The sequence below is a fragment of the Culicoides brevitarsis genome, chromosome 2 (genome assembly GCF_036172545.1).
Source record: "Culicoides brevitarsis isolate CSIRO-B50_1 chromosome 2, AGI_CSIRO_Cbre_v1, whole genome shotgun sequence".
In the NCBI taxonomy this organism is placed as follows: Eukaryota; Metazoa; Arthropoda; class Insecta; order Diptera; family Ceratopogonidae; genus Culicoides; species Culicoides brevitarsis.
In genome coordinates this window covers 26,937,400-26,960,404 of record NC_087086.1, presented here as the reverse complement: position 1 = coordinate 26,960,404, position 23,005 = coordinate 26,937,400, and the positions used below count along the sequence as shown (strand labels likewise).

Genomic DNA, 23,005 nt, shown 5'->3' with positions numbered 1-23,005 from the left:
CAATGATTGTAATAAATTTTGTATTTTTTGCATATGTGTGACTAATTAACGACATGCCTGATGATGTTGAAAAATGTTCCGTGTCCCATATGAGGCACCATGAAATTAATGACCTTTTTATGTAATGCGATGGAGAAAAATTAATTAAAAATTTTGCTTTTTTTGTTTTGTATTTGCAGTCACCACCAAAAGGAGCCACTATTCCGTACAGACCAAAGCCTGTTAATGGACCGGTTATATTAGCCAATGGACAGGCATTCACAATACAGGGAAATTATGCCGTACCGACTCAAGAGGTGAGTGTCACATTTTTCATTTTCCACATTTTTTTTATAAATTTTCCACTTTTCTCGCCTTACCGTCTCTCTCACATAATAAAATAATATAATAAATATTTTATATAATTACTTCTTCATTTATTTTATAATACGTTTAAATTATGTTTCATTTCCACTTTTTTTTTGCTCTCACATTTGAATTCCAAATGTAAAAGTTTAATCCTTGATAATTGGTTCAATTAATCTCTGGCTGCTGCTGCTGATACACTTTTCTCTCTCTTTGCTTTTTTTATTTATTTACTTTTTCCTCTTTCTCTTTTCTTCCTGACCGAACCTCACCACATATGTGTGTCTGTGTGCTGCGCCTAGACAATAAATTTTAATTATCATTTTATTCTTCTTTACATTTTTCTTCGTTTTTTTCTCCTTTTCTTTCTTTTTTTTAATTTTAATTTTAATAAAAATATAATCATCATGAAACTGAATCTTTGTCTTCAGTCGCCCGTCGCTACTACCGCTGCTTCTGCTTATTTGCGCGAAGAATGTTTTTTTTTCCTCGTACCTGTTTAGACTTATAGACTGATAGAGTAAATTAGGAGAAATTTATATGTCTTGATAAATTTGTACGCAATCATGAACTCGTGAAGCAGGACAAAGAGTTAAAATTGATTAGATTTTTTTTGTTTTCCCAAGAGAAACTTAGATAATGAGCGAGAAATATGCAACAGGCTTACTCAGTTTTTTTTCTAGATTAATAGATCCTTTCTTGCATGAGAAGCGCTTCAGATTGACACAGAAAATGCAGTTCAGGGCTGGATTATTTTTCAAATTAGGTTGATGCAATAAGGAAAAGTGTTTCAAATTTCAATTGGAGTCGAAATTATCGTTGAAATAAGTTTTTAAATTTTTAACGGTCATTTTTTGAATTGACATTTACAAATTTTTGATTAAAAGTTTGAAAAATCACCAATAGATGTCACTTTTTGAAAATTTTTGTCAAAAACAGACTCTAGACGTCTCGGTTTAAGTATTTTTGAATACAAATTTCCCTTGTGAACAAAATTTTGATAAAAATTCCCACTAGAGGTCTCTTTTTTAAAGATTTTATCATAAACTGACACCAGATGTCGTTGTTCTATTTTTTCAAAAATATCTCATAAAGATGATTGTCAAGTAAATCTTGCTAAAAATTGCAACCATAGATCTCTGCTTACAATTTTTAAATCTAAAACAAACACTAGATGTCGCTTTGGATAACTTTTGATCAAAAATTTGCCCATAGAGGTCTCTGTAAATCAAATTTTTCTCTTTAATTGCCGCTAGAGGTCTCTTTAAACAAAGTTTTTGATAAAAACTGCCACTAGAGGTCTCTTTGAACAAAATGTTTTGTTAATAATTGTCAATAGAGGTCTCTGCTCAATAAATTTCGATCAATTTTTAAATTCTATTTAACCTTAAAAATAAATAAATATGAAAGACTTTTGCTTATTGCATCTACCTAAACTTAAACTTACCCTCTTTGACATTTCCCAGTAGTTATTTAATTACCAGTTTCTCCCTCTTCCTCCTCATTTCTCTGTCTCTCTCATATTAATCTTACATATTTGTATCGCCAATAAAACAAAAAAAAAACAAACAAACTGAAACAAAAAATCAAAACTTTTCGTGTATAGACTTGCACAGTATTTCCACTCGCACTCGCCGGTGGTCTTCCGGGAATGTCTGGATTAGCTGATCCATTACTAAAAGGAACACATTTGCAGGGTGCGCTGCCTCCACATCATTTACAACAAATACCTGATGTGAGTTAACAAAAACCGGATAATTTTCTCCCCCTTTTTTCCTCCAAACTCCGACCCTTGCCGATGTTCCAAAAATGCTAAAAAAAAAAGTTGTACAGACCCCGAAAATTAACAAACCTTTGCACCGACAAAATTATTAACATGTCAGCCCTTTGTTCGAAATTCTCAAAAAAATATCCATAAAAAGCACCCCTGGTTCCTTACTAACATTTTTTAATACGAAACTTGTAAAAAAATTTTTCCTTACAACTGAGATGAAAAGTCAGTTGACTCCGATGATAAATTGTTTAAAAAAAAAAACTTTAAAATACGACGACGAATGTAGAAAAGAAATTGCTTGTTTGCTTTTGTGTTTAACCATTTGCTTTGTAATTTTGTATGAAAATTTGTATATTTAATTTAAAAATAGTTTAGTTACACAATTAATTTCCTTTCCCCCTGAAAACCCAAAAAGTTTCTCGAGCTTTGTTACAGCAAAAGGTATATTTTACAACAAAAGCCAAATTATCTAATCAAATTTGTTCGCTAGCAACAACGAACCGGCAAGAGTAATTAGGATATTAAATTTGTTATAATTTCCCTTCAAAAAACTTTTCTCTCATTCAATCATCATAGAGCGACATGGAGTTGTTTTTTACTTGCGTCTACAATAGCTCGCCACAAGTATTTCCTCAATTTTATTGCAAAAAGTTTGTGTTTTGTTAACCCCTTTCTTTTGTGCAAAAAAAAAAGAAAAGAAATATATCGTCTCTGTCCGAGTTACTTTACCAGATAATTAACAACAAGAACGAGACGATGACTACTGAGACACAAAATTTAATCTCAAAAGTGGACTAATAATTAAAAACTTGCCTTATTCTGGGCAAGTACTTGAAAAGATATATTTTTGTTTACGCAAACTACTTCTCTTGTGCTTTGTAAGTTGTTCGTGTGCTGAAACTGTGCAAAATACTGGTTTCGCAATTTTAAATAATTTTAAGAGAATACGAAATTTATTCATAAAAATGGTCACCAGAGGTCGTTTCAAACAAAAAAAAAATTGTCACAAGATGGCGTTGGTGATAAATTTCTGTTCATAAAACTACCACCAGAGGTCACTGGTAAGAAATTTCGGTTTGCAATATTAAAAATGTTGATCAAAAAATAACGATAGATGACTCTGCTTGCAAAGCTTAGAAAATTTTTACTGTTAATCAAAATTGTGATCGAAAATACTCAACAGAGGGCGCTGAACAGAAAACTGTAATTGATTTATGATAAAAATTTCGCGTCAGAAACTTCTTTCACTAAACTTTGGATAAAAATGACACCAGAGGTCACTTGAAGATGAAAGTAATTAACAAAAATGCTCACAAGATGACGTTGGTAACGAATTAGAGTTCACAAATATACCATAAGAGGTCAGTACAAAGAAAATTTTTCGAAAAATTGATCTTGAAAATCAAATCTTTGCTTGTAAGTAAATTCTCACAAGAGGTTTCTATCAATCAACATTGAGACCTAAAATACTCGTCAGAGGGCGCTCGTTAGAAAATGTTAATTGAACTAAAGTCAATAATTGATACCAGAGACCTCTAATCAAAAAGAGGTAGAAAGTATGATAAAAAATTGACACTAGAGGTCGCTGCTACCAAGAATTGGTAGTTAATGTTATTTTTTTTTTTTTAAATTAGATCGAAAAATATTCTAAGAAGTCTTTATGAGAAATTTTTAACATGAATTGACACCAGAGGCCGCTGTTGAAAAAAGATTAATTTGTATTTGGATCAAATAGTCACTTCAAGCCTACAAGATTCTGATGAAAATTTAAAAAAATTGACACCAGAGATCGCTGTTTTACTGAAAACGTTGATTTAAAATACTCACCAGATGTCACTTTCACAACTTTTAATTGAAGTTTGATCAAAAATTCATCAAAGAACAGAAACGACGATTTCTCATGTCTGCAAAATGCTAATTTCCCACAATGCCCAAAACTAAGTAGGTTGAAGTGGTGATGCTTGAGAATGAGAAAAACAAAAAACTTTAAAATAAATATAAATAAATTATCGAGAAAAGTCTTGAGGAATTAAAAATTAAGTTGTTACTATGGGCGGAGGCCGTCCGCATTTGCACACGAAGGGCACGTAGTTTTGCAAAGCTTAACAAAAAAAAATACCGAAAGAGTGCTGTGTAGGTGCACAAAACGTGGAACAAAAACAAATTAGAGTATAATAATAAAGTAAACTCATTAAAAGAGTATTATAAAATCATGAAAGAATGGGCAATAATATGATACAAGAAAAGTTTTTCCAGTTACTTGCCTTGCCTGGCGTCGTTCATTCGCTGTCTTACTTAGGCAACTGGATAATTTTGATAAACATTAATTTCAATCTATTCGTCGATTAATAGACGTCTCGGCAAAAAAAAAAGAGAGGAAAAACTAACTAAGAAATATTGTTCAAAAAATTATCATCATGCCGTTTTTTTTCGTTCAATGACTTCATGCCGCTGCTTCAATGTCGTTCTCTCCAAAGAATACAATTTAAAAAAGTTTTTATTATCTGCAGTTTGCACCACCACCACTGACGCACTGCATTTTCCGCGCGGCACAAGGCTCCACGAGTGTCGCAGAAACAGACACAAAAAAAACTTTTTTAATGAGGATAAACAAACACGAGAATAAAAACTTTTTTATTCGCACCCCAAGAGAGAATTCCGAGAGATATTCAACTTTTATTACTTAATGAGTGGTTATTATCACTCTTTCTTTTAATTTTTGCTCGAAAAGCGGCAACGCAGTGAAACAGTCCATCATAATAATATTATCAGATTATCTCTCGCCTGCTCGCTTTTCACCTGTAAATGACTGCGATGTGAAAATATGTTTGTGCCAAATCCATGCGAAACACTTGACAGGACCCCCATTATGCGCGACGACGACGACTAATTAACACGCAATACGATGATAAAAGGAAGTTGTTCATGCGTGTCTGTAACATTTAGCATAATTTTGTATAAATTTGTTGTTTTGAATGGTGATTTTCGTTATCTTTCATTGTTATTATTTTATTATCATCGTTATTAATTAAGCGAGTTTATCTTGAAGCAAAACATGATTTTGATGGCATTGAAAAATTCGAGACGAAAAAATAATAAGTTGAAGGATAATAAATTCGCTTTATCTTGCCCTTTGAATCAAAAAGGGGTAAATTTAATATTTTTGGGAATTAAATTATTTTTTTGAAAATTTTATTACATTTTATTTAAAATAAAATTAAAATTTCAGGAATTAGGTAAATAAATAAATTATTTTTTATAAATTTATTATGAAGGTATTTAATAAAATAATTTATTTATTAACAATTTAATTATCGAAAATAAAAATTTATTAAAATAAATATTAAAATATTAAATATTGATAAAATTTATATCAAATTTTTATTTAAATTAAAAATCAAAAATTAAATTAAATTTTAATAAAAAATTTAAAAATAAAATAAAATTTAATTATAATTTAATTTAAAAAAAAATTAATAAAAAATTGAAAATTAAATTAAAAAAAAATTAAATTTTTTTTTTAAATTTAATTATTGATTTTAATTTTTAATTTAAATTAAAGTTTGATATTTAATAATTTTTTAATTTAATAATTTTTAAAAATTATTTTTATTATTTTAATTTAATTATTTTTATTTTTTTTTTAAATTATTTATTTTATTTAAATTAATTAAAAAATTAATCCTAAGAGCCTTAATTTTTTTGAAAATTGAATTAAATTAACTCCCTTTTGACTCTCTGAGTAAATAAATAAATAAATACTAGAATAAAGATAAACAGAGAGACAGAAAGAGACACATGACATATGCTTATATTTTTGTTGTAAATATGTCTTCATATTGTGACAACCGACATCTTTTCCACATGATATTCAAAATATGATATTTTACAAATAATAATAATACAATATATAAATATGAATAAAATGACTATTTTTCCGTTCTTCCGTCTCTAAGTTGCCATTGTCGTAATATGGCACAGAAGATATTGTTACAAAAAAGACGCAGAGAGAGAAAGAGAGACAGTGAAGGATTTTCCTTTAAGGAGGAAAATTTTCATACAAAATAAAATTGGTTCTTATCTTTCGATTTTCATACAAGTGGTTGTGGTTGTTTTTTGCTGCTAGAAAATATATATGAGAACCACATTTGTCTTGACGACACGACACGATACATGAGACAATTGCATGATGGGGTTATAACAGCTTCCAGGTAGACAATGAAAATTTGCATGAACCAGACTTTTATTCATTGTTTGTAAAGCTTGCAAAAGGAAAGGAAAATAAATGGAACAGGGGTTGGAAGTCATGACTCACGGAGACAATTTGTAGCTCGCAAGGAGTTTAAATTATTTCAAATTTATTTTTTTTTGTTTTATAAAAATTTTAAATTTACCGAAATTAATTTTAAAAAAATTAATTAATATTTTAAGTAATTAAAAAAAAATTTAAACAATTTGTTTAAATTTTATTAAATTAATTTTAATAATTAAAAATTAAATAAATAATTAAAATATATTCTCTATAAATTTTTTAATTATCTGTATTAAATTTTTTAAAATGAGATTTTTTTTTAAAGAAAAGGGAAATGAATTTTCCTTTTAAAAGAATTATAATAAACATTTATTTAAATATTTTATTGCCAAAAAAATTTAATATTAACTTGTTTTTAAATATAAAAAATTAAATAAAAATTTTAGTTAAAATAACTTAAATTTATTTAATTAATTAATTGAAATTTAAAAAAAATAAGTTAAATTTTAATTAAATAAAAATAAATTTTATTAAATTTAAACAGCTCAAAAAAAATAACTTTAATTTTAAAAATGTTTGAAAAAATACATTTACTACCTAAATATTAAATTTAAAAAATTATTCAAAAATTTAAAAAAATATAAGTTTATTAAAAAACTTTTAAAAAAAATATTTTAAATTAAACTAAATAAAATAAATGTTTTAAATAACTTACCTCAAATTGTAATTTATAAAAATAGGTCTGAATTTTTCCATGTCATAAAAAAAAAATTCACCAGGTCACTCATGTAAAAAAAACTTTCCATCTAATTTTTTGAAAAGGAAAAAGTTCTATATGACAATTTTTGCAGTAGTAATCGGAAACACAATCTAATTCATTAAAATTTCCTTTATCATGAAACAAAAGCATCCATATTTCCCCGTATTCATATAAACTGAACCGAACATGAATACACAGATCATTGCAAAAATTCAATATTGCAACGAAAACACGGGAGGGAACGAGAGAAACAAGAAATCATGTTACAAGTAACCGCACAATATACCTTATTTTACCACATCATCATCGTCATCATCATCATCATCATGATCGCTTAATATGTTCCCCATACCACCTCAGTGCGATACATATTTTATCCAGAGTGAGATATATTGTCTCATTCCATCCACATGGCTGCAAAGGAAATGAGAAAATGTTAAAATAAATGTCGGAACTTTATATCGCATACGTCGTCGTTGTTGCTGAAACAAAAACTCTCAGGCATTGTCTTTGTCGACGGCATGAGGACCGAACGAACGACGAGCGTCAATGCAAAATTCAAAGGAAACATATTTTTGATGTGACAATAATATTATTGTTGTTATTATCAAAAAGTTTATGCTGCATTTGATTCATTCATAAAATATTTTCAGTGCAATAACGATGTGTCGCTCTGGAAAGATGATACCATTGTTATCCACACAAACAGAAACTTTTTTTTGTCTGTTAATTCGTGCAAACTCAAATTTAAAGCACTTAAAGTGTGTTTATTTGATTGCACACGAAACTAGAGCAAAAACTTTAAATTCACACACGCGACGATTTGATTAATGGAGCAAACGAGAAAAAAAATCACAAGGGACGCCATTAAAAGTGTATTGAACTGAAATCCCGTGAAAAATGCAAAATTAATTATTTTCCGAATTATGATGATGACTACTATTAATACCACTGCCATCGAGCAATTTTAAAGTGTGCAGTATTCAGTAGTTGTCATTAAGGTTCAATTATTTATTTATTTATATTTTTTGCGTTAATTAATTAATTGCTCGAGATTTATTCGGGTGATTATGAGCGATTTTTCAATTTACCGTGAGGAAAGTTGATTTTTGAATGAAACAATTGATCAGTTGTTAAAACAGATTAATTAAATCGAATTAATTTAATCACTTTGAACCACGTGACTTCATTGAACCCACGTGAACCACGTGATTTAGTTAAACCACGTGACTTCATTGAACCACGTGACTTCATTGAACCACGTGACTTCATTGAACCACGTGACTTCATTAAACCACGTGACTTCATTGAACCACGTGACTTCATTGAACCACGTGACTTCATTGAACCACGTGACTTCATTAAACCACGTGACTTCATTGAACCACGTGACTTCATTGAACCACGTGACTTCATTGAACCACGTGACTTCATTGAACCACGTGACTTCATTGAACCACGTGACTTCATTGAACCACGTGACTTCATTAAACCACGTGATTTCTTCAAACCACGTGACTCCATTGAACCACGTGACTTCATTGAACCACGTGACTTCATTGAACCACGTGACTTCATTGAACCACGTGACTTCATTGAACCACGTGACTTCATTGAACCACGTGACTTCATTGAACCACGTGATTTCTTTAAGCTGTTAATTCAAAAAAAAAAATCCGTTAATGATCCAAATCCTTATAGAAAACTAAAAATATGTTTGTTATTCAGTAGTTGCCTAGTAGCTAACAAAGTTTATCCCACAATTTAACCTTAACATAACATAACACGTTTGCATTAATCCTCTTTCAACTCTTCTTTCTATCTCTGTGGATTTCGAGTTATTGCGTTTGATTTGTTGTTGTTGTTCTTGTATTTATAATTTATTATTGTAATTTTATTTCCTTTTAGCAAACAAAAAGTTTATTTTCCATTTTATTATTTTCTAAGCCTGTCAAGTTAATGTTGCTTCCTATTCAAGCAAGCAAGCACAAACCCGAATTTTAGACAAAAAATGAAATTTTTCTCAATTTTTTTTCGTATTTTCTTCCACAGATGTCTGGTTTGGCCAAGAATCCGCTTGCCGGACTCGCAGCACTTGGATTAGCTGGCGCTATTCCCACCAATACCGGTGGATTGAATCCAACAGGTAAGATTTTTCTCTAAAAAAATTTTCATCAGGCGACTAAATAAATAATTTTTTCAGCACTGGCTGCCCTAGCTGGATCTCAATTGCGTACCGCAAATAATCGTAGCCAGCAAGCTACCACGCAATCTCACGAAATGACTGTGCCAAATGACCTGATCGGGTGCATAATTGGCAAGGGTGGCACCAAAATTGCCGAAATTCGCCAAATTTCCGGTGCCATGATCCGTATTTCGAATTGCGAGGAACGCGAAGGCGGCAACACCGATCGCACCATCACAATTAGCGGCAATCCCGATTCGGTTGCCTTAGCTCAATATTTGATCAACATGAGGTAAGTCGGATTTTTTTTTCGTTACTTTCTTCTCTTGGCTGTACATATTTTACTTGCTTCGTGTGTCAAAAAAAAAGTTTAATTTATGAAAAAAAAAATCTTAATTTTGTCCTTCGGAACATTTTTTGATTAGTTTTACACATAAGTTTCTTTCTACCAACCCCACCTTTCTCTATCTCTTACGCTCTCTCTCTTTTCTATGAAATTCAAAAAAAAATCCTTACACTAAAAAAAATTAAAACTTGCCCAAAAACCCTTCCAAAAATCACACTCGCCCAACTTCGGTAACAAGAAAAAAACGAGGAACCCAAAAATATTTTTGATTTTTTTCTTAAAACTGCTTTTTTATGATTTTAAGCCAAAAATAAATCTTTTTTATAAATTTTGGAATTAAAAAATCGAAATATTTCAAAATTACAGAATGAAAAAAAAATTAAAACTAATTAAGTTTTGACTTAAGCTCAAAAATAAAACTTAAAGCTTAATTTTAGGGTTTAAAAGATTTTTACGTCATTTTTTTTTACTTTTACTTAAGTCAAAGATTAGAATTTTAAGTTCTTTAAGTCTAAGTTTATGTTTAAGTCAAAAGCTTTTTACGTCAAAATATTTAATCAAATTTAAGCTTAAGTTAATATTTAAGTTCAATTTTAGTTTTAAGTCAAAGGTTTTTCCTGACCGATCCTAAACTTGAACTTGAATATAAAATATTTTGACTTAAAGGGCTTTTGACTTAAACTTAGAGTTAAAGAACTTAGATAAGCATTTTAACTTAAAAGTAAAAAAAATTGACTTAAAAATCTTTTTGAGCCTAACTAAGCTTTAAGTTTCATTTTAAGTCAAGTTTAAAAAAAAAATTTTTCTTAAGTAAAACTTAAAGTAACTTAAGAAAAACTTAAGTAAAAGTAAAAAATTGTCTTAAAAATCTTTTCGGCTCTAAAACTAAGCTTTAAGTTTTTTTTTCATATTAAAACTCAAAATGTAATTAGTTTTTAAGTTTTTTTTACAAGAATAATAATTCAAAAGCTCAAGTTTTAAAATTAGTAAAAAAAAAATATTTAAGTTGAATTAAGTTAAATTCGAAAAATGATTTAAAAAAAAAAATTCAATAAAAATCTTTCCAAAATTTCTTATTTTTGGCTAAAATATCATAAAAAGTAGATTTAAAGATAATCTGATATAAAATCAAAAATTTTGAGGGTTCCTAAAACACACTCATAAACAAACACACACACAAAAACTCACATCAAGCAAAGCAAAAAAAAATCGAAAAAATCCCAAAACCTAAAAATTCCTTTGACAAAATTCATTTCCCTCCCGCAGCGTTGAGCTTCAAAAGGCAAATTTGGCACAAGATGCAAGTGCCACGTCGTTGCCTTCCCTACCGGCTGCCCTAACATCTGTCGCCGCCGCTGCCGCAACAGCTTCCTCCGACGCCACTACTAATCACACAAATAACGGCACCACTCCATCTGGCGGCAACTCCACCAACAACAACAACACACAAAATAATAACGCTGGATCCTCGCCAACCTCGAATACGTCGACCGTTGTTGCATCGCTACCGTCCTCGCTTGCGGCCGCGATCCCACTTGCTCAATTACTGGCGAAGCCGGGAGCCCTCAATGCGCTCACAAGCCTTTCGGCACTCGGCGGCTTGACTGATCTCATTGGGGGTCTCGCGACACTGACACAACCGCCCGTTCAAACGACGGGAGCGCATCGGGCAAAACCCGCGCTGAATAATGCGCGAATTTCGCGCGGCACCACTGGAGCTTCAGCTACTTTTGACACGCAAAATAGCTCGAAAAAATTTCACGAACGTAGCAAATTTAATCCTTATTGAAGCCCAGCTCCCGAAGTTTTGTAGAAAAAAAAATTGTGTCATACAAAAGACTTGTGGTATTGATGAAAAAAAAGACAAATTTACTTAAAAAAAACATTATTATTGAAAAAATTAGTTATTTACTCGCAAACGTTTATCTCAAAGAAAAAAAGTTAAATTTCTCATTAAATTTTAAGTTTTTTTAGACGTTAAGATAGAAATTGTTATCGGTTAAAAAAAATACAAATTTGGTCTCATTTTTTGAAATCTCCCAAAAAATAAATCTAAATATATCCTCATATCTAAATAAACACAAATAAGTAGCTGAACTACCTACATATATCAATTTATCAAAAATCATGCTAAACTAGATCTTTTTAATAAAAATAACACTGAATAACTGAACTAAAAACGCAAAATTTTTAACTTTTCTTTATTAATATAAATTTATGACAATAAAATTACAAAAACTTGCTAAATTGAATACAAACTTATAAACGCAACTTACAATTATTATGATTATTTTAATAAGAATAATAATTGTAAGAATAAACAAATTAATTAAAAAGTTTTGCGCGCGCGAACATTTTATTAAAAAAAGAGAAAAAAAAATATTTTCGAAGAACAAGCAAAAGACGGGTGACCCAGTATTTGTCGTTCATACAGACTTTTTACTAACAGATACTTATCGTATTATTAAAAGTAATTAATTAATGCAACAAAAAGTTTTTTTTTTATATAGAAAAAAGAAAAAAGTTTAGATCGATATCAAAAAACTGTTGTATTAAAGATTTTACCAAAGTTGAACAAAAATTATATATAAAAAAATGCAAGAAAAAACTAATAATCATATAAATGTAAGTCAGTACTAAAAAAAACGGAACACAGGAATCTGTATTATGATATTTTATATTAAACTATAAAAATATATATTATATTGTAATGTATTATTATTATTACATGAAATGTATAACTTATATATAATGATGAAGAATACTTATAAACATAAAAAAAATATTGTAATAAACATTATGCAGACTTAGAATATAATAATAAAGTTTTTTTTTATTATTGTAGTAAAATTAAATTTTCAGGGTAAACACTCATCAGCTGCAACTCATCCTTTTCAATAATCAAAAATCCATCTCTCTTTCTCTCCAAATAAATTTCGTCCACATTTTTAACATCCATTCCTCCGATGATTATTATTACAAAGTAACATTTTTTTATTATATATATTATATATTTGTAAGAAAAATATTTAATTTATTATAAATAATGCACATTTTTTTAACTTTCTCGCGTGTTTTTATGAGAAAAAAATTATTATTATTATTAATATTAATTTCCTGTAAATTTTATAATGTTGTGTTATATCATGAAATTTTATTTTTTGTAAAGTTTTTTTTTATTATGATATAATACAATGTTAATTTAAGTTTATTTTTTTTAAATATATATTTAATATTTTATTCCTTATTATGATCCTGCTTAAAATCCATCTATTATAAGGTAACATTTTTTCTGTCCCAAAAATTTTTTAATTAACAAAAAATTTTTTAAGTTAAATTTTTCAAGTAGTTTAGTTTAATTTTTATTTTATTAATAAAATAAAATTTATAAAAAAATAACATTAACAATGGTTATTCCCCAAAGATACAAAATAAAATCTTTTCTAAAATTTAATATAATAAAATTTAAATCAACAAAAAACATTAAAACAACAACTTCACTTTTTATTCCAGAATCTCCATGGAAACAGCCGGTTTACCAATACCTGGATATCATTACATCACTCCCAATCACATAGTCAAGGCCCCAATCCACTGAAATTTGGTTTATTATTATTAAGTACGATAATAATAATATCAACAACAGAACAACATCAATTATAATTACAACATAACATAATCAACACAAGGGTTTGCCCCTTGAAGCAACATTTTATTTTATCGAAAACAAAGACAGGAGGAACAAAAAAGAGAAAAATATTGTATTTAATCATTTTATTAATTATTAAACATTATACGTACTATTATTAATTATTATTATTATTATTAGATGATAATAATTTTTATATATATTATATATAAAAAAAATAATATTTTTGAATTTAATTCATTAATAATAATTAATTAATTATTATATATTTATTCGCTTAAAAATTTGTACAATTTTAGTAATTTTTAATGTTATTTTAAATATAATTAATTAATTAAAATATAATTATATATAAAAAAAAAGTTTAAAAAATTGTGAAGACATCAGCAGCGCCTTATATATTGTTTTTAATTTTAATTTTTCGACGGGAAAAGACACAAAACGCGTATAAAATGAAGTGAGCTTGATAGATATTTATCATAAAACAGTTATAAAAAAATGCAATACTGAAATTTTTTTTTTTTTTTACCCGATTTTAATTCTTTGAATTGTTTGTCATCTCGAGTACATAAATTTTTGCCATAATTATTTGAAGCATAAAAATGTTGTCTTAGCAAAAGTTTCTTATTTTCGGATGGACATTTAAGATCTGTACTTTTATAGGTAAATTTAAAATCCGGGATTTCGGTATTTTTTAGAATGGAATGCACCAGAGATAAAAAAAATGCAATACTGTTTTTTTTCTTCGATTTTAATTCTTTGAAATAATTATTTGAAGCATAAAAATTATTTTTTTTTTTAATTTTTTAACGATGAGGAAACGTATCAAGGAAAAGAAAAGTAGGAACCGAAAATTAATTGGATAGTAACCAAAAAGAAAACATCAGTCGCATTTACAAATATTTTGATTTCTTTCGAATTTCTTCATGTCTGAATATTTCAGATGACTCTTTTGATAAATAAATACAAAGATTTGTGTGAGATTGAAAAAGTAAGAAGAAGAAAGGGGATCCGTTCAATTATTTCTTCGTTTTTTATTACATTTTTGTATTTTATTATATTACTTTTAAATAAAAGTCATTTTATATTTATTAGAGAAAATGTTAGATGAAACATGCAAATAAATGAATATATTTATAATAATTAAAGAGCAGAAGAAGAAAAAAGAGAACAGTTGTTAAAAGACATTAGTTTGTTGCAGTTTTGTGCCAAAATAAAATAATTCTTCATGTTTATAAACCGTAACAATATATATAAAATATTATTACAGGTCATACAGGTTCGTGTCGCGACTGTGACATGCAATTCGGAACAGAAATTAAACTTACACACAAAGACATTCTTCTTCATCAAAACTTTTTTTTTCCTTTAATTTCAAATATTCTTCTTATAAATATATAAATTTGTAAACATCTCAACGCAACATACACAACAAACACATTAATTGCAACATTTTAGATTCAATTCTATTAATAAATTTTAATATACAAACAAAAAATTGTCATGTAAATTGTCGCGAACATATGTTTGTTTATAATTTAGTGCAAAAAACTTGATGATGATGATGATAATAAGTAATATTTAAAATAAAAGTGAAGCAGTGACGGAAACTGTCTTTAGTAGCAAAATATATATTTAGTGAATTTTTCCGTTACGTTTGATAGACTTTTGGATCAATTATGAATTGGATCGTCTCTATACGTACCTAAATTATTATTACATGACAACAATTATCACATCATTAACATATGTGTAGGAGACAATTAAAACATTATATTCAATATGCGAGAGGAAAAAATCGCGGAAATTCAAAATTATGAAAAAAAAAGATGAAAATATAAAAACATGTGTTGTAGTTTGAATTTAAAGCGTATACAAACGCTATATATAATCGCCTTAAAAAATGTATGTTTAAAAAAATTATGATATGATGCAAATTGCAAATCTGATTATAACTCATTATTATCATTAGGATTGTTTTAAATCATCAACATTTTTTTCACACATGTACAAAAAAAAATACATAGACATCATATATAAATATATATGTTACGGTATGGGAGCAATAATAAATAAAAATTGCCAATAAAAAAAAGTAAATATATATTTGGACTGATTTTCGAATATAAAAAAATTAATAAATGATTAATTAGTATCAATCGCCCTACCAAACAAACACATAAACACACACATTATCATCATATATACAAACATACATATTATTAAACATTCTAAAAAACAAAACAATTAGACAAATTATTACTTAGATCTCAAAAAGTTCACACATGCTCACACGTAATAATAAAAAAAAATGAAAAATTATCATATCGCTCATCTTTCAAAATAAATAATTAAAAAAATTATATATACATACAAAACAAACATGATACACATTAATTATATTAGATATACATACAACATACAGAAAAAAAATTAGTAACATAAATTATCAAAAAAAAAAAATAAATATATATCGTATTTTATATATTCTTATTTAAAATCCATCGTAAATAATAATAATAAAAAAATAAAATATGAAAACAATTGCCGTAAAAGTTCAACTGTCATCAATTTTGCTTTAATTTTACGTTAACATCATCATTTTTTCTTCAACTAATAGCTTTTTCAAAAAAGCTTCGTTTCTTAGAAATCAGAGAAAAATGTGGGATCAAAAGCCAAAGAATTTTTTATATTTAAATGATAAAATGTTTGAAAAAAAACTAGTTGATAAATAATAATGATAAATATTTAGCTGAAAAAAAAACTGAGAATAGAAAAACTAGATGCTTTTGCTGAACAAAAAATGTTTAGAAGTTGCTTTAATAATTTAATTTTAACTTTTTTTTATTCTCAATACTATTTTAAAAACAAAAAAAAAACTAAATGTTTAATATTTAAAAAAAATATATATTTCTTCATGATGTTATTTATTAAAAAAAATTGTGGGCATGGATGAGACCCGATTATTGCAAGATAATATAAAACATTATTATTATTAGAATATAAATGTATAACATCTTTATGACACAAAGTTCCAGATACAACAAGCAAACCAGATACGACATCAGCAATAAAACATACAATAAGCAATTTAAAATAATAAACAACATCAGTTTTATCTCATCTTGCAATAAATTTCTTACAAGGGCTCGTTCATGTATAAATGGCAAACAAAAAAAAATCGTATAATAATAAGGATATATAAATGGCGTATGCATATCATTCGTATACATATTATTAATTATAATTACATTATTATTATCAAGAAAAACAAAAATTAAACAAAAAAATAACATTAATATTCAAAATATATCGTATTATTATATACACTCTTATTACTATATACTTAAACACTAAATGGGAAAATATTTTTAAACAAATATATATTAATGAAGAAGACAAAAAAATGAACAAAAAATAAATTTGATGAAAATATTTTATACATTTAATTAATTAATTAAAAATTATTAATATTATTTTTTGTGAAATTACTAAAAAATTTTAAAAATTAATCTAAATTCAGTATTTGACAAATTTTCTTAAATTCAATTGATTTTGTGATATTTTTTTTTGATCTAATCTAAATTTGTTATTATTATTTTGAATTTTTAATTAATTTAGAAATTTATTAAGTGTAAAACAAAAAGACACCTTGTTCGATGTAGTCGATAAGCTTTTATAAAAATATTAACTAAAAAAATTATACAAGATGAAACATAAAAAAAAATTTGAACATACACACAACACTCACATATTATAAACACACATGATAAAAAAATGAAATGAAAGGGTATTTAGTTGTTAAAAATAAATAATGAAATTATATAGAAAAAAATATATAAAGAAAGAAAAAAAAATCATAAAAAAATAAATTAATTAGAAAGTTATTAAAAAAACAACATATATCAACATTATTATTATTATAATTAATAGTTATATTTAAAAAAAATATCTAAGACATGTAGACATCAAGCTCATTAAAAAAAAAGATGAAGAAAAGCGAAACAAACTAGCAAATCAATTATTAATTAGAATAATATGGACAAATTAAAAAAAAAACAGTGTTTTGTAAATTAACATCTAAATAAAAGTTATTTATCAATAAAACTCAATTAAACGTACTCATACGTAACAAAGGGCTGTTTTATTACTTGATTTACAAAAATTCGAGTATTTTTTCATTTTAAATTGCAAATTTTTGCTCAGTCAGCTCAGCTGCTAAAATAAAAGACATTGCTTATTTAATTATTAGTTTTTACTATTTTTTCGATTTTTAATTATTATTATCATTATATTTATATAAAACTATATGGTAATGAAAAAAAATATGAGGGAAAAATATACATTAAAAAAAATATTAGGAAAGAGAATACAAGAATGAGAGACACGTAAAAGGGACAAGACGGTGGTATTTCAGGAACTTAATGAACAATCTCAAATGTGATTATTATTACATAAATATATTATATTAAGTAAAAAAATTATATTATTAAATTATATTGAGAGATAAAAAAAAAGTGAAAATTGTCATAGATATATATTATTATACAAAAAAAAATTATGATGACGATGATAAAAAAAAATTATAAAAAAAACAAACGTGGTCCAATAATTGTTCAAATAATGAAAAAAAAAACTAGGTTAAAATATATTTTTTCGTTGTTTTGTGCAACTTTATGATTAATTAATATACTCTGTATGAAAATTAGGAAATTAATTGAAAAGTAACATTAATTTCTCCAAGAATTGTCGTTGCTTTTCTGAACTCAACCCTGTTAGTTGTCTCACAAGATCTTTCGAATCATCTTCTTGTCCTTTCTTTCGTCCACCTGAAACAAGAAATTTTTGTTAATTTAACATTTTTTGTTATAATTTAAAGTTTTTCTATTAAAAACGCCCGAAATATCATTAAAAACACTCTCCGCATGGAATTTTATTTTAAAACACGCCCTCATCCATATGTCCACCAAAAAAAAAATTATTGAACATCATAGAAGATGTGCACTTTTTTCTAATTAATAATAAATGTTGTAACAAAAAAAAATATCAGTGACAAAAACAGAGTTGTTTAAAAAAAATATATGAATAAACAGAAACATATTCAAAACAGGAAAACAATATTTGTATCAATGTTTTTTGATTTTTTTTCTCAAATGATAATAAAAATATTTAGAATTATTATAAATGTAGACACTTTTTTAGAGAATAAAAAAATAACAACAATAAAAAAAACAAATAAAAAAATTGTGTGCCAACAGACAAGTTTAAAAAAAATCTGAGTTAAAAAAAAACTTGAGTTGATTCATATCAGGAAAAAAGAATTTAAATTTTGACGTAATATTTAAAAGACAAAAAAAAATGAGAAAAAAAACAATTAGATAATAATGATATATGATTGATGTATTTAAAGAAAAAAAATATATATAATTGAAAAATGATGATTAAACAATAAATTATATAGACAAAAAATATCGTAATTATAAAAAAAATAAAAAAAACTGGAGATCTTATTTATATACATATAAATATATAATAAATAATAAAATATATGTGAAAAACATATTGTTAAATTAAAAAATATTATTATATTATATATAGAATTGCTCACCGTACGTTCATATTGTTTACATTTTTGGCTATTCTCCTGTCCTTTAACATTTTTTCTTTTCTATAAATAATTTAATTCATATAATCATCATATTCATTCACATTATAATAATAATAAAAAATAAATATATCAGTAAAATCGAGCTTCAATTTATAATATTATTATTATTTAGATTAATAGATTTTTTCATTAAAGCTCAATTCTTTCAAAACATTTTCTTAGATTAATCTCGACTTTCTTAGAAAAAAATGGTTTATAGTAAATATTTTGGTTGTATTATTATTATTATCTTATAATTACTATCATAATTAATCAATTTATAAATAAACAAAAAAAAAAAATAATTAATAAAATATATAAAAAAATATATTATCATCCATTTTATTCTTATATATTATTATTATCACGGTTATTTTATAGTTAATATGCGATTATTATTATATACAATAATTAGTAAAATATTATTATTATTATTACAACAACAAATAACAAAGTGAAAACTTGAATATGAATAATAAATTGATCAATTTTAATTTAAAAAATTAAATTTTATTTGTTTATTTTTATTTTTTCTCTTCTTTCTTTGCAGTGTCATTGGCGTAAGTATTTATGTTTTTATTTTAATTTAAAAAAAAATCCGTTTATGATGATAAATATAAACAAATTTAATAATTTAGACAATCTTACAACAAGTATCTAGAACAAAAATAAATATATATAAATAAACATAGTTGTATAATAAACATATTAAACGAATTTATTTCGTACGTTGTCAATATATATTTATATCAAACTAAAAAGTAATGAATAATGTATTAAATTGCAACAAAATAGACCTGAATTAGATGCTCATTATATCATAAAAAAATATTATTATTAATATCAATACATAACAATATTTTAGACAAACAATTGTTATATTAAATAAAAAAAATAATAATAATAATAAAAATTGCAAATAATTTTTGCTCAACTTTTAACCAAGCTCCATGTTCTTAGTAACCATTGTAGATGTAGAAATAATATAATCCAAAAATACCCTGAGCACGTGGTTCATCATCAAGTCACCTCTCTAAGAAAAAAAATATCCATTTTAAGCACGTTTGTTGTTATCATCTTATTAGTTTTCTAAACAAAAAAAAATAATCCAAATTAAAAAAAAATAATAAAAAAAATAAACATCAATATTTATCGCAAAATGGTTTCTTAGAGCTGTGATCATTTAACATGCTACATGAATATCAGCATATATTAAAAAAAAAACAAAAAGTTGATGTTTAAAACACAATTATTATTAGTAAATATATATAAAAAAAAAATTTTTTTAAGTGTGTAATGATAATTGTTAAAAAAAATAATAAAAATAAAATGTTTGCTATAGAGAAATTTCCCCATTTGTAGAAAATTGTTCCAAAAACTAACATTATAGATCTGCTTTGTAGGGCAAGAACCTTAGAAAAAAGTGTATTTTCATTAGAAAATTTATAGAAGCATGCTTTTGTATTATGATTTTGTTGCAAAAAAAACACCCGCTTTCTCGTGGGCACAAAAAAAAAACAAAACACGAATTAAAAAAAAAATAATAAATCGCATTATGCGCATAGCCTTTTACTATACAGGGTCAAATACAATCATCAACACACTACTCACTGACACAAAAATAAACACATGAACAGATGAAAAAAAATTATATTTTTTAACTATCGTTCATTTGCGCTAACATATATATATGAATATTTTATGCTTGACGGTGTCTACATAATTAATTAATTAATTAATAAATGAATTAAATTAATCGAGTAGAAAAAAAGAACATATTATTACTATGCTAAAAAAGGTGCCAAAAGCAGATCTTATGACGTGACAAAAAAAATTTGGATAAATAAATTTAAAAAAAAACCTTAAATAGCAAATAAGGTTCAAACATTGTACATTTTCGGACAAATACACATTTCAAATTAATTATATATGAAATTTATACACAAATGTGAAAAAAAGATGCACGATAATTTTTATTAAAAATAAAATAAAACATCTTGTGGTCATAATAATAATTAATTAATTAATTGTTATCATCATAATTATTATCAATTATAATGTAATTTACACACAACATATTTATATATAAAAAATAGTAATATATAACATAAACATATATATTTAAAAATATTATTATCATTATAAAGTTAAATTTAAAACATATTAAAAAAATATGAATAATAATTATTATTAATAATAAAAAGATGTATATGTAGATTTGAGAAATTTTTTCCCTATTATTTTGTGCTTTTTTTGCTTCCTCCAAAAATAATGATTTTTCCTCGTGTTCAATACCAACCATTAATATAATGTTGCCCCATGAATGAGCATGACCTGAATGAATTCCCGCCTGGTATTTTGTTAAACTTCATTGCTCGTGTGTGATGTTCATTGCATATATGCTTTGATTAATTTTACCAGGAACATACCTACAAAAAAAAATATTGAACTATGAATGATTATAAGGTAATTTTTTTTTTTAAATAATTTGGTAAAAATATAAAAAAAAAGAATTCAGAAATAATTTTTTTTTAAATTGTTTTTTTTTTAATTTTTAAAATTATTTTTTTTCAAAATAATTAATTAATTTTTTTTATTTATTTTATTATTTTTTTAATTTTATTTTATATTTTATTTATCTATTTTTTTTTTATTTTTGAATTTATTCCAATGAATTTATTATTTAACAAGAATTTATTCCAAAATTTATGTCAAAACAAAAACAAAATATTTAAAAATAGAACAAACCAGTTAAACTTTTTTACACATTTGTACCTAATGATTAATTATAGTTTTTGAGCGCCAGGACCGTTTTACATATTTTTTTTTTCAAAACTATATCACGTAAAATTGGGTTTCAGAATCAAGCCAAAACCATTAAAACAGCGGTAAAATTTGACCTTTGAATTTTTAATGAAACTTTTATTTAATGAACGAACAAAATTTTAACACTTTATCCAACTGCCCGAAAAAATAAAAAAAAATGAATCCGTTTGTTTATGAATATCAAATAAGAAATGTTGTAGTAATAAATGATGAACAGCAACATTCATCTCTGCAACACATGTCGCATCTTCGGCACGAGCCGCGACAAAGATTGAACATCCCCGCTCACAAATTGAACAAAACTAGTTTAAAGTTAGTAGGGTGGTGTGAATTTGATTTTGATGGCAATGATATTTGCCTTTTTATTTAAATAAATTATACAGCTTTTTGTGTAAATCTTGATACAAAGATAAAGAAAAAAAATATGAACATGACCATTTTTCGGATCAAATTTGATTTTTTTTTTTTTTTTTTGAAAAAAAAGAGCTGATAATGATTTCGCACAACGTACGACTACAGCTGATTGCACCGCAAAAATTTTCCTTGGCCCATGCATAGTTTGGCAAACATTTTTTTGTGAGGTATTTAAACTGTTGCAGCGTGCAAAAAAGGTATCACTTGTCTCTTCGTGCTTCATCAGTAAAGTATCAAAAAAAATTCCCACAAAAAAAAATTAAAAATGAAATTCCTCATTGTTCTCGCTGCCCTCGTTGCCGTTGCATTGGCACAAGCTAACGACGAAACAATCAGATATGACGTTGACAACATCGGTGTCGATGGATACAAATTTGCGTAAGTCCTAAAAGCCCTTTGCCGATTGGAAAACATTTTAATTGAATTTCCATCTTTTGTTATGCAAAAACAGTTATGAAACCAGCGGAGGAATCAAACACGAAGAATCAGCTGTTGTAAACAACCTTGGCACAGAAAACGAAGCCATCTCCGTTAAGGGATCATACTCCTTCGTTGCCGATGATGGACAAACCTACACCGTCAACTTTGTTGCTGACGAAAACGGTTACCAACCAGAAGGTGCCCATTTGCCAAAATCCGAATAAATTCTTCAGGATTAAAAAAAAATCTCTAAGTTGAATTAGAACGCTCTCTACCTCTTTCTTATACCCCTCCTATATGAATCTGTAAATCTTTTTCTGCAAACAAAAAAAAAACAATGTGATTAGCTTCAATTTCTAATTTTCTAAATAAATAGATAAATATTTG

The 23,005-nt window shown here is 26.1% G+C and overlaps 2 protein-coding genes across 4 annotated transcripts in view; both read left to right on the top strand.

Annotated features, from left to right (window-relative positions):
• LOC134832819 (poly(rC)-binding protein 3) overlaps positions 1–13,474 on the top strand; it is a 145,606-nt gene extending 132,132 nt beyond the window's left edge. Inside the window, exons 7-11 of one of the 3 annotated variants that reach the window (XM_063846996.1) lie at positions 180–296; positions 1,952–2,080; positions 9,184–9,277; positions 9,335–9,608; positions 13,176–13,474. In XM_063846996.1, the coding sequence (XP_063703066.1) occupies positions 180–296; positions 1,952–2,080; positions 9,184–9,277; positions 9,335–9,608; positions 13,176–13,260 (699 nt within the window). In that variant the 3' untranslated portion in view covers positions 13,261–13,474. Of the gene's footprint in view, positions 1–179; positions 297–1,951; positions 2,081–9,183; positions 9,278–9,334; positions 9,609–10,928; positions 11,641–13,175 lie in introns of those variants that run through there. The other 2 variants (XM_063846994.1, XM_063846995.1) reach the window with 2 other exon arrangements.
• An 8,989-nt stretch (positions 13,475–22,463) lies between these two features.
• LOC134828853 (larval cuticle protein 65Ag1-like) lies at positions 22,464–22,842 on the top strand. Its single transcript, XM_063841841.1, has 2 exons — positions 22,464–22,576; positions 22,650–22,842. Exons 1-2 carry the CDS (start codon positions 22,464–22,466, stop codon positions 22,840–22,842), a joined length of 306 nt encoding a protein of 101 aa, XP_063697911.1.
• Positions 22,843–23,005: the final 163 nt, after the last annotated feature.